Here is a 17,379-nt window from a genome sequence, read left to right on the forward strand (position 1 = left end):
GTAAAACCTTACCAAGCGATAATTACCGTGACTATAAATGCATCAAATTCTCTAATTAAAAGACACAGTTACTTTATATGACAAAGAGGTCAATTCAGCAAGAGAATAAACTTCTAAATATATCTGCACACAGTATCAGAGCTCCCAAATTCCTAAAGCAAATCTCAGTAGCACTAAGTGAATAGACTCCAATAGAACAGCTGAGGACTTTAATGTTGTACTTTCAGCAATAGAAATATCCTCTAGTCAGAAAATCAAAATCAAACATCAGCGTCAAATTGCACCCTAGACTGAAGTGTCTAACAGACATCTCTAGACGTTTCCAATCTAATAGCTGCCAAACACATTTTATTTCACCTCAAATGGAACCTTCTCCAGAACAGATGGCATAAGAGGCCACACACAAAGCCATTTTTAAAATATTTTTATTTTATTTGTATGAATGTTCATTGCATGTATGCGAGCGCACCTGTGTTATGCAATGCCTCCAGGGATCAGAAGAAGGCATAGGATCTCCTGGAGCTGGAGTTACAGATGGTTGTTAGACACCATGTGGGTGCTGGGAATTGAACCCAGGTCCTCTACAAGAGCAGCTAGTGCTCTTAACTACTGAGCCATCTCTCCAGCTCCAACAAAAACTTTTTAAAAATGGAAATCATACCAAGTATTTTTTTTTTCTGGTCACAATGTAACAAAACTAGAAGTTAATAGGAAACATTTCAAAATTATATCAAGTATGCATTTAAATAATTAGTGGTTCTAGGATTAAAATATATTGAAATAGATACAAATGTAGATAACATACCGAAACCTGTAAGATACAACAAATGTAATGCTGAAATGGGAAGTTTATAACAATCCTAACGTCAATTAAATGAAAACGAAAATTGGACAAATCTCAAGTATCAAGAAACAGGGACAAACCAAATCCAACATCGATAAGAAGACAATAAAATCAGAGAAGAAATAAATTAAATCAAGACTAATAAAATAATGCAAAATACAGCAAAACAAATAGATGGTCTTTGGAAAGATAAAATGATGAACTCAGCTAAATCAAGGAAAGAGAATAATAATAAAATCAGAGATTTTAAAGGGCAGCATTACAACTGATACCAGAGAAATACAAAAGGTCATTAGAGGTTCCTAAAAATTATATACCAAAAAAATGTTAATCTATAATAAATGAATTTCAAGACGCCTTCATAGTCCCAAGACTGAATCATGAAGAATTAGAAAATGAGTCAGCAATAAAAAATCTTGCATCAAAGAAAAGTCCAGTTACTAACCCACTTATCTTCACTGGTGGCCTGGGTAGTACTGGGTTTGTCTTTGGTGAAGCCAGCTGCTAAAGAACTAATATCAATTCCTGGGAAGATGGTCTCCCAAGCTCATTTCATAAAGGCAACATGACCTTGATGCAATAACCAGATAATCATCCACACATACACAAAGAATGGAGTGACGTGTTACGTCCTCAAAATGGTGGCAGTGTTGCCAAGCCTCCCAGAACGTCAGGCCAACAGGCTCTACAACCAGGAAGAGGAAAATCAAAACTTAGCATTCCTCAGGAACCAGTCTCAGCAACCCCCTTGGCAGAAATCAGGTTTTGCAATTCCCCCAGCAGAGACCAGATTTCAGCAGAAAACTCCTTGCTTATCAGTAAAAATTACAGCTCCCTCGTCCTCCAACTCAATGGGAGTCCCCCACCCCCACCCCCACCTCCAGGCAAGAGGCTCATGGAAAGCCACCCAAGCCTCTAACTTTCTATAAAATCTGTCCTTCTTCTGTTAGTTGCTACTTCTCTATCTTTGGGAGACAGCCCAGCAGTTTGTCAACAAACTTGTTTTTCTTGTTCACAGAGTGATCCTGTTTGGTGGTTTTTATTGCCCCACTTCAGTATATATGGTGTGGGAAACTGGGGAAGGAACAGCTGGGACCCTCATGACCCAGCTCCCTTTTTCTGAACCAAGCTGATGAATCGGACACTCCTGTGACAAGGATCATCTTTGCGTCAGGCCGGCTCCTGCCATCCACCGCTTCTGGTCCAAAACTTTAACTTCTCAACTGCTTTCCTCTGTCCGGCTTGCCTTTGGACAGAGTTTGGTAAGTGCCCCCCACCACCTGCTCGTCTCCCTCTCTCTCCCCCCTCCTCTCCCTCTCTCTCTGTCCCCTCTTACTCTCTCTCTCTTTCCCTCCTCCCTCCTCTCTCTCCTCCCCCCTTTTCCCTCTCTCTCTCCTTCCCCCTTCTCCCTTTCTCCTCACCCTGCTGCAGAAAGTTTCTGATCCCTGGCTGATCCCATCACTTTCCATCCTCTCCTCTGGCCTTGTGTTTCTGTTCTTGGTAGGGCTTTTGTCTACAGGTCCAAATTCTTGGGGTTCAGGTGAGAAATTTTTCCTGGGTACCTTCTTGCTATCAATCTCATTCTAGGTCTCCTTCTCCTCCACCTTTTATTCAAGGCCGTCTCTCTTCCTCCTTCCGACCAGTCATGGGTTCTTCTCACTCAAAACTAGATTCTGCTACCCCTCTCGCTTGTCTTAAATCTCACTCTCCCTTAGGACTCAAGGGTTTCATTAAACGCCGCTGTCTCATTTTTTATTGTAATATGGTCTGGCCACAGGATAAACTTGATAACTAATCTCAATGGCCAGAAAATGGCACATTTAAACTCCATATTCTTATGGATCTTGATAATTTCTGCCATTGCACTGGCAAGTGGTCCAAGATCCCCTATGTCCAATCCTTTTTGACTCTTCACTCCTGCCCTCCCCTCTGTGCCTTCTGTGCCACCAGAGCCTTCTCATAAGGACCAAGATAAACTTCACCCCAGAATCAGAAATTCAGGTCTCCTCACTTCTTGACTTTGACATCGGGGACACAGCTCCACTGATGCCTCCTCCCCCGCACCCTCAACACTGTCCCCATTTGTACCCCACTCCCCCTCCTGTGTTGTAGAGATACCAGAACCTACACATCCCCTCTCCACTTCTCTGTCTCTCCCCTCATCTCCCTCATCAACTGCTGTCCCCGTTCACCTTCTCTTCTGCTTTCCTCCCCTTCCTCTCCTCCTTTCCCTTCCCTTCACAACCCTCACTCCCCCCCTCAACCTCTCCCTTCCCTTGGCCACTTGCACAGATACGATCTACCCTCTCAGGGATGTTTGTGGGGCCCAGAGAATTGTCTGTGTTCATGTCCCCTTCTTTATGTCTGACGTCTCCCAGATAGAGAAGCATGCTGCTGCTTAATTCTCACTTCACCTTTCAATCAGCCCCAAACATTAGGAAAAAGCTTAAGAGAACAGATGATGGCCCTCAGAGAGATCTGCTGAATATGGCATCTAAGGTCTTTAATGGCTGAGAGGAACAGGAAAGGATGGAGAAGTTCTCTTGTGATAGACAGAAATACCAGCTTCTGGCATCATCCCTGAGGCCTCCCTAGAATAGATGGGACAACAATGGACTCCATCTGGGGCTTGCTTCCAATGTGGCCATACTGGCCATTGGGTAAAAACTGCCCTACACCTTGCCTGCCACCCTAACTGTGGACAGATGGGACACTGGAAGGTCAACTGCCCCTCTTTGCCTTGTCAAGGTAGGTCAGTCTCCCAAATTCCTCCTCCCTAGGGCAATCTTGCATTAATGCAGCTGTCCTCCCTATTCACCCTGTGGTGCCAAACCCTTATACTCCCCTTTCCCAGATCCCTTCCTCTACCACCTACTTCACTGTTCTCGACCTCAAGGATGCCTTCTTTACTATTCCTCTATATTCAGACTCACATGGTCTCTTTGCCTTCACCTGGGAGGACCCTGACAGAGGAATAGCCTCACAGTTTACTTGGACTGTCCTCCCACAAGGGTTCAGGGTCAGCCCTCACTTCTTTGGCCACACCCTGGCTACCAATCTCCTTTCCCTGGAACTGTCTGTCTCCTAGCCTCTTGATTCAGTGTGTTGATGACCTCTTACTTTGCAATCCCTCACTTTCATTGTCTCAACAACACACCGTTCAGCTTCTTAACTTCCTAGGAGAAAAGGGAGACAGAGTCTCCCCTGCCAAGGCACAGCTGTCTCTCAGGTCAAATACCTAGGCTTCCTGTTATCTCCCACCTGTCGAGAACTCACTCTAGATCGCAAACAGTATGTGAGGTCTCTCACAACTCCAACTACTAAGGAGGAAGTCCTTTCCTTTCTGGGGCTAGCTGGAAACCTCTGGACCTGGATCCCTAACTTTGCTCTTCTCACTCGCCCCCGTTGCACCTGCCTTCTCTCACCTCCGGATGCACTTCCACAAGCCCCAGCTCTGGCTCTGCCTAACTGTGATTAGCCTTTCACCTGTTATACTAATGAAGAATGGGGAATTGCCCTGGGTATTCTGGGACAGATGAAGGGACCCACCTTCACACCTGTCTATACCTTTCCAAGCAACAGGATACAACAATCAGGGAATGACAACCCTGTCTTCAAGCTCTCACTGCAGCCTCCCTAGTCGCTCAGGAATCTTCAAAGCTAACTTTTGGGCGACCTCTTTCTGTTCTCTCCCCCGATAGACTCAAAGACTTCCTCTCCCACAGGAGCCTCTCCACCTTGTCACCCTCTAAGCTTCAACTCTTCTACTTCACCTTTATAGAAAATCTTGACATCTCCCTCGATTCATGCCACCCTCTTAACCCTGCTACGCTTCTCCCTAAGGCTACCACTCTCACCCACTCCTTCTTAGAGTCGCTTGAAACCTTTACCTATAAAAATCCAAGACTTTCTATCTCCCCTCTATCACAGCCTGACTATACTTGGTTCATAGATGGGCCACTCATCTTAAAGTTGCTTAAAGCCTCCTATCTCCCTAAGCAAGCAGCAGTTATCCACTGCCGCGGCCACCAAGCTCCCACTAACAGCATAGCTACGGGCAATGCTTTTGCTGACAAGACTGCTAAAGAGGCTAGCCAGCACCCTTACCCACCTTCCCTCATTCTCCTCTTTGCCCTACCCAATATAACACCTACTATTTACTCTAAATCCCAACCACAGTCTCTCCTAGCCATTGGAGCCATTCTGGGTCCCAAGAGCCGATTCCTCTTACACGATGGATAGTGTCTCCCTGACACTCAGGCTAAAACCTTAACAGCTATTCATAAGTCTTTTCACATTGGGTCTAGGCCCCTCTATTGCTTTCTCCAGCTTCCCTTTTTCCATCCCACACTTTCTTCCCTTATTAAGGCTATCACCCAGGAATGCTCCACATGCACCCAAACATCCCCACAAGGGCTTTGCAACTTCCCCCTTCTTCAATCTGCATCAGTTTCGAGGCAATCTCCCGGGGGAGGACTGGCAAATAGACTTCACACACATGCCTCCCAACAAAAAATATAAGTACCTTCTTACTATGGTAGATACTTTCTTGGGAATAGGTGGAAGCTTTTCCTACTACAGCCGAGATGGCAGATATGATCTGCTCCCCTCTCTTATCTGACATACTACCCAGGTTTGAGCTTCCAAGGTCTATCCAGTCAGATAATGGCCCAGCATTTATCTCAAAAGTCACCCAGTTAGTCTGAAGAGCCTGGAGGGTACAATGGCACTTCCATATCCCTTACTGCCCTCAGTCCTCAGGGAAATTGAAAGGGCTAATGGACTTACTAAGACCCACCTTTCAAAACTACCCTCTGAACTTCATCTCCCTTGGACTCAACTTCTGCCTCTGGCCCTGACTTGTGTTCAGGCCACATTTCTTGTGCCCCTTCATTTCTCAGCCCATTCAAACTAGGTCACCCTTTTCTTCTGGGGAACTTGCCACCTGTAGAACCAGCCCCACTCAGTGATTATGAATGACAGGTCATTCTCACCACTCATACAGCAGCCAAGCTACAGGGACTCACCACCTGGATTCACCTGTCACAGCTCAAGCGAGCAAGCCCCAAACAAGTTCCAGAGTCTTCACCGGATCCCTTGCCAGATACCTCCCCCACCCCTATAAGTACTCCTACTGCCCCCCAGTGCCATTAAAACTAAATATCACCTAACTATCATTCCTGAAGACAAACTTCAATCCTAACATGCAGGCCCCCCTTCTGTTCCTTTTGGTTTTCCTGTGGCCCTTCCTTCTTGCCTCCCTGGCCTGGCAGACATGGAAATTCCAGGTCTATGCACAAGATAAGGACCCCCCAGAACTCCTTAACTATACCTTTTGTCCCTCTTCAGGATGTGGCTCTGATATCCACCTCACTTTTAATGTCAAGGAGGCCTGCTTGTATAGTTGTAATCCTGCTGGCCTGCAGCGGGGGCCAGTTATGTATTTATGCTTTGTCCATGAACAAACAGATTCCTACGGTAGAGAGGCCAAAGAATATGGAGGCTGTCCCTCATGGAGTTGCCGATGATGCCGTTACTCTGACAGTGGATACAGCATCTCCTCCCAACAACTAAGGACAGGGCCCGGCCAGTGGGTATCTGGGATAGCTGGCTAGTCACCTTCACTATTAGATACCCTGGGACAACAGATAGGCCATGGGAGTTGAAGGCTACATATATGTAGCATGGCCACTTGCAAAGGATGGAAGAGGAAAGAAAAATCTTCAGGTCTCTTGAAGAGGCACCTTCTGCTCCTGTGGATGTTGTAGTGGGTAACAACATCAGACAGTCAACAGCCAGTTTAGAATTAGAAATTTCCAAACTCAGGGGCCTTTCCTTTACTCCTTCATCTTAGATGACTATCCTAAATGAATCTCTTGGATGACTATCTTAAATGAATCTCTGGGACTCCTTTGCACCTATGGAGTACCAATGGGTCCCTCAGCATAACCTCTTGCTTCCCCTGTGCCCCCTTGCAGCGGAAATTCCTCTTTCTAACATATCTCTAAACCCTGTAATCTTGAAACTATATCATCTCCTTCAGCCCCACCAATACCCCTATACTCTCAAAGAGTACCAGGAGATTATTTCTGTAACACATATCCTCCCCCTTGCCCTTCATCCACCCATGCCAATGTCTCCGTTACAAAGATCCTCCAATCCCCAAAGGGAGTCCTCTTTGGGTGTCAATTTAAACTCTATTGATGCATAAATCAAACCACTCTAGGTCTTTGCTTCCCTACCCTCCTGGTTCCTCAACTTACCCTACATACAAAAGGAGAATTTCTCACTCTTCTCCAGGTCACACACAGGATGCAGCAAGCTGTACTCCTCCCAGTTATGATTGGAGTAAGCTTAGCAATCTCAGTGGCCGCTGTGGGCGTGGCTGCAGGGGGACTGGGACATAGTATGCATTTGTCTCAACAGATTCCTACCCAGCTAGAAGACACCCTCAGTGAATCAACCTTGGCCTTACAAATACTTCAAAACCAATCATGTCCTTCAAAACCTGAGAGCCACTGACCTGCTGACTGCAGAGAAAGAGGCACCTGCCTCTTCCTTAATGAGGAATGCTGTTATTTTGTCAGTCAGGCTAGGTGGAAGAGAGGATAAAAAACTTAAATGAGATTGCTCAGAGACTCAGTCCCATAGGGACTGCATAGAGTTCTGGAGTCTCTCCTTGGGCTTCCCTTGCCCCCATAGTATCTATTCTCCTCATACTAATGATCACCCCATGTCTTTTCAGATTCTTCCAGGAGAGGCTCAGCAAACTTACCTGCTGCTCTGTAAATCAAATGCTTCTGACAGAATTCCCTCAAGTCACCTATCAATGCCTGACTGCCACCCTGTAAAATATTTCCAGCCTTATCAACCCCTTTGTCGACCCCGCTCAGCATGAAGTAGCTAGAAGAGACCACCATCACCCCAATCAACAAAAGACTGGAATGTTAGGTCCTCAAAATGGTGGCAGTGTTGCCAAGCCTCCCAGAATGTCAGGCCAACAGGCTCCACAACCAGGAAAAGGAAAATCAAAACTTAGCATTCCTCAGGAACCAGTCTCAGCAAACCCCCCTTGCAGAAACTGGGTTTTGGAAATGCCCCCAGCAGAGACCAGGTTTCAGCAGAAACCAGGTTCCCTAAAACTCCCTGCTTATCAGTAAAATTACACTTCCTTCATCCTCCAATTCAATGCTATCCCCTCCCCCAGGCAAGAGCCTCATGGAAAATCACCCAAGTGTCTAACTTCCTATAAAATCTATCCTACTTCTGTTAGTTGCTATTTTTATTGATAAACTGCTGGGCTACCTCTCAAACTGTTTTTCTCATACACAGAGTGATCCTCTTTGGTGGTTTTCATTGCCCACTTCCATAGAACATGGAGAGGACAGAAAGAAAACTACAGGTCCATGTCTGCAATAAACACAAATGTAAAATCCTAAGGAAAACAAAATAGTAGTGGACCAAATCCAACAGCACCATGGTATTATGCACTAGGGCAGGTGAGAATCATCTCTAGGGATGTAATGCTAGAGTGACATAGGCCAATCAATAAATCTGGTACAACACAGCACAAGGTTGAGGGACAAAACCCATAGAATCATGACAGTCTGTGCCAACAAGGTGTCTGATAAAAGTCAATGCTCCTTCACGATAAAAATGCTGGGTGAACTGTAAACAGCACACAAACATAATAAGGATCAATTATAATAAGCCAACTGTTGACAGCATCTGGAATGAGAAAAGCTGTCATCTTCCTGTCTGGTACCTGGAAGAGGAGTCCCTACTTTCCTCTGACATAGTTCTGGAAATCATAGCCAGGGCAAGCCAGGCAGACAGAGAAATAAAGGGAATTCAATTTGAAAAGTTGTTAGCATTTATACATGCTGTCATTTTATATGTAGGAAGCCCCAAACTCTCCCCACTAGCAGAACTAATAACTAAATTCAGCAAAGGTATAATCCATATAACCATCATACCAAAATCTGTAGCATTGCTACATGCTAAAAGTGAATTATCTAGATTAACTAGATTATCTAATTAACTAGAAATCAAGAAAGCAATCCCAGTTCACTGAAGAGGTGAAAGACCTCTGTAATGAAAACTAGAAAACACTGATGAAAGAAACTGAAGAGGATATAAAAAAGATACTCTGTGTTCATAGGCTAGGAGAATCAATATCACTAAAATATGTCTGTACTACAGTGATAAAAATTCAATCTAGTTTCAATCAAAATCTTAATATTTTCTAGAGCTAGAAAAAAAATAATTCTAATAGGTTTTTTGAGCCCCCCAAATTCCCAATAGCCAAAGTGATCTTAAACAAAAAGAACAAAGCATATGGTACTATGGTAATGTCAAAACATGCTAGAAAACTGTTATAATCAAAGCATAAAAAAAGACATGGGAGGGCTGGAGAGATGGCTCAGTGGTTAAGAGCACTGGCTGCTCTTGTAGAGGACCTGGGCTCGATTCCCAGTACCCACATGATGGCTAACAACTGTCCAGTTCCAGGGGGATCCAATACCCTCTTATAACCTCCGTGGGCACTGCATGACACACATGGGTGCACTTACACACATGTAGGCAATACACTCATACACATAAAATAAAAATAATAGGATATTTTTTGAAAAAGACATGGAAAACACAATGGAAAGCCTAGAAGGTATAAGAATATGTATAAGACATATCCTTATAAAGGACACATCTTCATTAAAAGGTGCTATGAAAATTGGATATCAATTCATGGAAGAGCAAAACTCAAGCCCTATGTCATCAGACACAAAAAATTAACTGAAAGAAGATTAAAGACTCAAATGTCAGACTAGAAACTATGAAACTACTAGAGGAAAATGCGGGAAATATTTCAGGATATTGGCAAGAACAAGGAATTTTTGGCAGAGAAAAATCCAGGAAACAAAAGCAAAAGTAATCCAATGGGACTTCATCAAATGAAAGGCTCCTGCACAGCACAAGAAATGATCAAGAGTGAAGAGGCAGCTTACTATTGACAAAGTGTTGATGTCCAGACTATAAGGAGCTACAGAAACAAAGCAAGGAAGTAGGGAACCTAATTAAGAAACGGACAACAAGGGACTAGGGAGATGGCTGGGTGGTTAAGAGCACTTTCTGTTTGCAGCACCCATGTGGTGGTTCACAACTGTCTGAAACTTCCAGGAGATTCAACACCTGCTTCCAGCCTCCAGAGGCCACCATATGTATGTACACATACATATCTGTAGATACTCAAACATATACGTAAAATAAAGAAATCTTTCAAAATGGGCAATAAGTCTAAGTAGGCATTTGTCAAAATGGTCAATAAGAACATGAAAAGGTCTTCAATACCATGAATCATCAATTAAGTGCAAACCAAAACCCCACAAAGCTATCACCTTCCTTCAGTAAGAATAGTAATTATCAAAACATTGAAGATAAGGGTTAACAAGGATTCTCTGGAATCCTTGAATACTACTGGTGTAAATGTAAAATAGTATGGCCATTATAGAAAACAGTATGGAAATTTCATTTTAAAAAAGTAGAACTACCATATGGCCCACGAATCCTACTTCTCGGTATCTATCTGAAAGGAAGAAAATCGGTATGTTGAAGAGACTTCTGTGCTTTCATGTTCACAGGAACACATTATCCATAAAATGGAAGTAAGTTAAGTGTCCATGAATTTATAAGAAGATAAAGAAAACGTTGTACATATGAAATGGAATACTACTCAAGCACTGAAAAGATGAATCCTGTCATTTTTGGGACTAGAGATTATATTAAGTGAAACAAGCCAAGAGCAAAATGATAAGCACTACATCATGTCACTCACATTTGGAATCTTAAAAATTTGGATCTCATGGAACTTAAATGTAAGATAGTGATGACCAGAGATCAAGCATAGAAGAAGGGGGACAGTAGTGGGGAAATGTTGGTCAGTGGGTTCTGAGTTACAGTAAGACAGGAGTGAGTTCTGATGTGCTATTGAACAGGAGGGTGACTAGAGATGAGAGAAAGGGACATTTCAAAGAGCTAGAAGGGCTGTGACCTTGCCATTCTTAGGCCCCTTTAAACCAAGCTTGTGCTGTGCTGCCCTAAAGGTGTCAGGTTATTTTTTCCTTTCTTTTTAATTTTTTATTTTTTAAGACTTCCATCGTTTTTATTGTTTTCTACTTGCATTTAGCTTTTGAAATTTACTTTGTTCTAACCAAATATGTTGATTCATAGAGCGGATAGTTCCCTTAATCCTAGATTACATACAAAATGTGACAGAGTCACAGTCTGAGTCCAGGCAGCTCAGAGACTTACCATCAGGACCTGTAGCATTTTCTGTGTCACTGGAACCTTGAGTTTTCACAGACATAGCAGGTGCATCCTCTCCTTGAGCTGAAAGAAGGAAAGAAGAGGGTCCTGGTTAGTAGAGAATTAGAATAGCTTGACTGTTGAGAATCCTCTCACCCTCCATTGCCCTCTTAGATTTAAAAATACTCCCAGGATCCAACATCTTTTGTGGAGGTTAAAGGAGGAGGTAGTGGGTTGAGAGTCCTGAACACTTCAGAGCTGTCTCCTAAGTTCTCTTTAATTGTGAGATAATCACACACAGTTTCTCAAAAGTTAGAAATCTAATAGAATAAAAGAAAGACATGACTTAATCACCATAGTGTACAATTTAAATTTAGGGAAGTTGTGTGTGTGTGTGTGTGTGTGTGTGTGTGTGTGTGTGTGTAACTTTTGAGGAAAAATTATAAAGAAAAAAAAATCTGACTTTTGTCTTAGGTGTGCCTGAAAGCTGGAGGATGCATTCTCCTGACAGGGAATTTTGTTTAAATACAGATGGGCAAAGCAGCTGCCTCCCGAGGAAAATGTCTGAGAACCTCTTTGTGTCCAGTATGGTGTTGGCTTCTGTTGTGACCTATTCTCTGACTGTTACACTTAGGCTGTCACCCATTCTTTGTGGTTGAAGATGTAAATGTAGCAGACAGGATCATTCATACTAGCAGAAGCCCCCAGATATTCAAAGGGCCAGTAACCGCTTATTGCTTAAATACCTAGTATGTTTTCCCAACATGAAGAAGGAGGCCATTTATAAACACAAATACAGATCAAAATGCTAAAAGTACAAATATTTGATGTTTTTATTTCTGTTTTTTTTTAAAGGGGAGGTTAAATCATTTTACACAGGACTTCCTGGGAGGAGAGCATGGTAAGCTCAGTGTGCCTCATGGGAATGAAGAGTGTGGCAGATCCAGTTTATAATCTTTTCAGAGGAAATTATCTTCAAACATAGAGTCTGTACTCTTGGAGATCATTTACTGAAACTGATAATCAAGAAATATGACTCAGAGTGACTGAGCTCATAGCATGGGTGGATGGATGGGTGGATGGATGGAAGGGAGGTCAGAGCTAAAAGATATAAAATAGAAGTGGAATAGGAAAAGAGGAGGAAAGCCACTTTAAGATCTGAAATCTGAACTAAGGCTTATTTAAGTGGAAATGCTGAACAGGCTTTTTTAACTGAGGATTTGAAGAGAAATGTGAAATAAACATGGGGTGAAATTCTAGAATAACACTGATGGTATGAGACTAGATGAGCTAGCATAGGAAAAGGATAACACAGAAACAAAATTCTTCTCCATTAGGTAACTGTGAGTTCTCCTCGTACTTTCTGAGGATAAGGTTGAGACAAAGAAAGTAGATCTTGAAAGTTCTGGTTGGACTTGTTACCACTGTAGCACACTCTTTCCAACTGTGTCAACTCCAGAAACATTACCATTTGGAACTGCTTATTGACATACCACTTTACATACAAGTACAGAAGAAATCAGTGATGGATTCCTTAAGGCTAGAAGCAAGAACAATTTGCTATTTAAGAGGAAAAGCATAGCAGAAATAAGGAAAAATAGGAATACTTGACTTTATAGACACCATAAGCTTTTGGTTAGAAAACATAAGAAATATTTTGAAAAAGAACAAAATACTTGACTCTTTACCATAGGCAATTATTGATATAACAGATAAACTTCTATAAATAGAAATGGAGATCAACAATCCAAATAGAAAATTTGCAGCATACATGAGAACTTAGAAAAATAAGAAACAATATCCTAAATATAAGTCAAAAGATAAATCAACTTTATAATTATAAAAGAGATGTGAATTAAGATTACAATGAGAAAGTGTGGTAGTTTGAATGGGAATGTCCACCATAGGCTCCAAGTATTTGGACATTTTGTCTCCAGTTGGTGGTGCTGTTTTGGGAGGTCTTAGAAGGTGTGGCTATGTTAGAAGCAGGTGTAGAGAGTTCTTAAGCCTTGCCAGATCTCAAGTCATTCTATTGCTTCCTGTGCCTGCTTGAAGATGTGAGTGCTCTGCTTTCTGCTCCTTCTCCAGCCACCTCCCACCACCATGCCTCCCTGCCATGACAGACTGTAATTCCCCTGGAACCGTAAGCTCAAACAAACTCTTCCTCCTATAAGCTGCTTTGGTCCGTGTTTCTATGACAACAGAAAAATAACTAATACAGGAAAGGATTTCTGTCTAAGGTTGGCCATGAGATGCAGACAAACCCTCCTATCAAGAACAGCCAGAAGCACTGGGAAGATTGCTGACGAGAATTATTTCAAGGAAGCAACACACCATGAAGCAGCCCAGCCCTACAAGGAGCAAAGCAGTGAGCTGACTTTCCCCAAGTGCCTACCACTTGACAGACCTCCAGGGGTCTCATGGGTGAATGGAAGACAAAGTGTTAAGATTTCAGGTCCCAATGAGAAAGAGGTGCCTTAGTAGGTACCTCAGATTTTCCCTAGGTTAACCTGAAGGGTTATACTTTTGGGACAAAAATGAACTTGATGTAGATCAAATATTAAATAAAAACTAAATCCAGGGCTGGGAATATAGCCCAGGTAGAGTACTTGCCTAGCATGTGTGAGACTGTTGATTCAATTCCCAGCACCATGAACAAACATAGAAATGCACAAAGAACACACCTAAGTTCAACTTCCAGTAATAATTAAAAAAAAAACCCTGCTTGGATTACATTTTTGTATTATGCTCTATTGTCTATGGGAAGGAAAAAATACTTACTAGAGGAAGATAAAGTCATCAAGAGTCTCAGATTACCCTTATAATTTTTAAAACATATGTCCAGCATTCAATGAAAATTATTTGGCATTCCAGAAATATAAGAACTTGGAAAATATCATAGAAGAGATCATAGACAAAACTTTAATGACTGATGTAAGAAATTGGGGTGCTAGACTAAATAAATTTCATAGCAAAGAAGTTTCTCAGAGAACTGGACACTATTAAAGTCATATGACAGTTTTAGAACTGAAAAATATAACCTAAGTGTTCAAGAGGGACACTTGTATTTGATAGCAGGTGCACATGGCTTAAGAGCTGTTAGTTAGTAAACCCAAAGCTAGATTGGGAGAAAATATAAATGCTAAAGGCAAGATGGAAAACACAGATGAGCAACAGACCAGCCCAAATGTTGAGGGGAACTGACCACTATTTTTCATTCTTTTTAAAAAAGGGCAAAATCAATACTTAAAGAAATAATAGATGCTAATTTGCTAAAAGTAATGAATGATATCAGATCAGTGTTTCAAGTGTGTCATAGCAATTAGCAAAGTTAATGCAAAACACAGCTCAGGCCAGTCACTGTAAAATAGCTGAAAACTAATAATCTAGTAAGAAATGTCCTAGTGACCTTAAAATAACAGCAGCTGAGACTTGTGCATGAGTTTGCAACAAACAGATTGACAAGGCAATATCATCTTTTAAATATTAGAATATCTTCACCCTAAAATAACACGTTCAACAAAACTTTTCCAAATTGAATTTGAAATAAAAGTATTTTCAGAAAATATGCTTATCTACTGTGGGAATAGTTTCCAATGCCCTCAAAATAAATTCTATGTAGGTTAAACAACTAATTGTTAAAGTTAATGTGGAAAAAGATCTCCCAGCTACTGGAAAAACATTTCGTATACAGAATTAACATTGCATTATCCATCATTGAAAAGACTGGCGATCTAAAAAATGTCAAAATTAGCTACATAAGTTTATCAAAATATATCATTAAGAGTGCCAAGGATTCTTGTACCAATACCTAAAGAAATATACAAAATAACATAACACGACAGGAAAGTCTATAGAAATGGACATGATACAGCCAGTTACATGACAAAGAAGCTTTCTGTCTAGTTACTGAATTTTTAAATGAATTTTACCAACTATCATAGTTTACTAAAATATTGGATTTTTGCTTGTTAAATGACCATAAAAATGTCTGTTCCTTACCTAACTCTCTGGCCATCAGAATGAAATAAAACATAGCATTAATGTTATATTTGCACAGAAATGATTAGTATGGAAGGAAAATTACCTGATCTAATTCTACTGACTTTCCTCCTTGACTTTCTTCCTAAAGTTCTTGTTTCTGATGGGCTCTAGAGCTATCTGTGGCAGTGCAAGTACTTGAAAGAGAACTCCTGAGACATTCAATGGTAGTAATCCCAGACAATGTTCTATTGAATAGGCAGGACACTATTCTGTTAAGCAATGCTAAGTAAAACTGAGGTAGGATACAAAATACTTTTAAGAGCTAGCTAAGTGAAGAAAGGCATATCAGTCAACAGTAAACCTTAAAATCATTTGCCCTGTGCCTGGCCTATTAATCTCAGTATTTAATAATGTAATGTGTGGAAGGTCTCCGCTGGAACCTTGTATCGGCACAGATTAGCATGACATGCAATAGTAGGTTTAGGCTCTCTAATAGAAAGACATAGAAGTCAAATGCACACTCTGGCTCTATGCCATATACTGCTAAGATTTCTGGAGCAAGAGAGGCATTGGCTCTTAGATCTGTTTTCAGAGGTTCTAACAGTGCATCTGGCAGAAGTATTTATTCCTTTAAGATCATGAATGTGTATGATATTTGTATTTCATTTGGCATAAATATATACATGTATGTGCACTGGCTTGCTTCTGTGAGCTTGCATCTGCATATATGTATCTGTTCAAGTGTGTATGTGTATTTGGGAAAGGGGAAAAGAACAGCATTTGTTACTCTAACATGAATAACAGTGGTGTTATCAGAACAGCATTTACCCTGCTGAGCAACACAACTGACTACCCCAGAGAAATGAGTCCATTCCACATAGACAACAGTATCTGATAAAAAGAAAAAATTGCCTTTACTCCCTATTTATTCCAGTTTGCTTGACTCTCCCCCACTTGATTGCTACTGCTTGGAAGATAAACAAGAGGTGTATTTCAAGGCTCCTAGCAGGAGATAAAAGGTGCTGAAATAGAGTCTGGGACATTCAGGACCATTTTCAATTTCAATTACCAACTGCCACTGTTCTCCTCAGCCTTGATTATAGCAACCTTTGTAGGTCAGTGGCATTACATAAAAGTGATAAATGGAGCAGGTCTCATCACCAAAGAAAAGATAGCATGATGCATACAGAATGTAAGTTAACTAGATATTAAGCACATAAATTTGAAGAGATGTTGAAGGATCATCCAAGATTTTATTTTGAGATTTTTACTGATAGTTGACTCTTAAAGAACAGGGAAAATTATTTCTCAACATATGCACTCACATAGGTGATAGGACAGTGACAGGGAACAGGATCTGTCTGGATTCAGTTGTATTGAATTAAAGTGGTGTTGATTCAAATGAAGCATTCTTGAACCTCTGTACCAACTTTTTACACATCTCTGTTCTAAGCTCACTATTAATGTAGTGGACTGATGATTCAAAAATATTCACTTCCTACCTGACACTCTCATGAGAGTCTATTTGGCCGTACCATGATGGTGAGTGCGGTCATGAAATTTGCTATGGACCATGATATGTTAGCTGAACTGAGTCATGTAGAAACTTGGAATACATTTGTCCAGTTGAGTCTTTGCCTATCCTGTCTCTGCCCTTTATCCTTCAGAGGAATAAGCTTTATGGGTCAGCTGGTGTGCTGGAAAGCTTTAGTTATCAACTTGACACACCAGGGAAGAGGGAACCTCAGTTGGGGAATTTCCTCTGTCAGATTGGTCTGTGGGCATGTGCATGTGGCATTTTCTTGATTGTTGAGTGATGTGGAAGGGTACAGCCCACTCTGGGTGCTGCCACCCTTAGTAGGTAGTTCTGACTTGTGTAAGAAAGCAGGCTGAGCACGGACCAGAGAAGCAAGTCAATCAGCAGCATTCCTCTGTGGTCCAAGCTTCAGCTCTTGCCTCTAGATTCCTGCCCTGCCTAAGTTCCTGCCTTGGCTTCCCTTGATGATGGACTATGAGCTGTAAGCCAAATAAACCCTTTCCTTCCCAAGTTGCTTTTGGCCAACGTATGGGGTATTACAGCAAAAGAAAGTAACTAGAACAGCTGGTTCAATGAGAGTGTTACAAGGACTCAACTTCGAGTCCAACATGCTTTCTGGAACAGAGAAGCTGTAGATGATCCTGATATTCATGAGCAAAAGAAATGGATGAATTTTACTCTAAGTTAAAGATGATTTTTTTCTCTTCTTTAT

General features: G+C 41.5%; 1 protein-coding gene across 1 annotated transcript in view; it reads right to left on the reverse strand.

Moving 5' to 3' along the window:
• Window positions 1–17,379, reverse strand: part of Macrod2 (mono-ADP ribosylhydrolase 2) — a 2,130,377-nt gene that overhangs the window by 15,683 nt on the left and 2,097,315 nt on the right. Inside the window, exon 15 of the mRNA XM_029565754.1 lies at window positions 11,153–11,230. Coding sequence (XP_029421614.1) covers window positions 11,153–11,230 — 78 coding nt within the window. The remainder of the gene's footprint in view (window positions 1–11,152; window positions 11,231–17,379) is intronic.

This window comes from Nannospalax galili, unplaced genomic scaffold (assembly GCF_000622305.1).
Source record: "Nannospalax galili isolate Female #2095 unplaced genomic scaffold, S.galili_v1.0 scaffold1118, whole genome shotgun sequence".
Lineage (NCBI taxonomy): Eukaryota > Metazoa > Chordata > Mammalia > Rodentia > Spalacidae > Nannospalax > Nannospalax galili.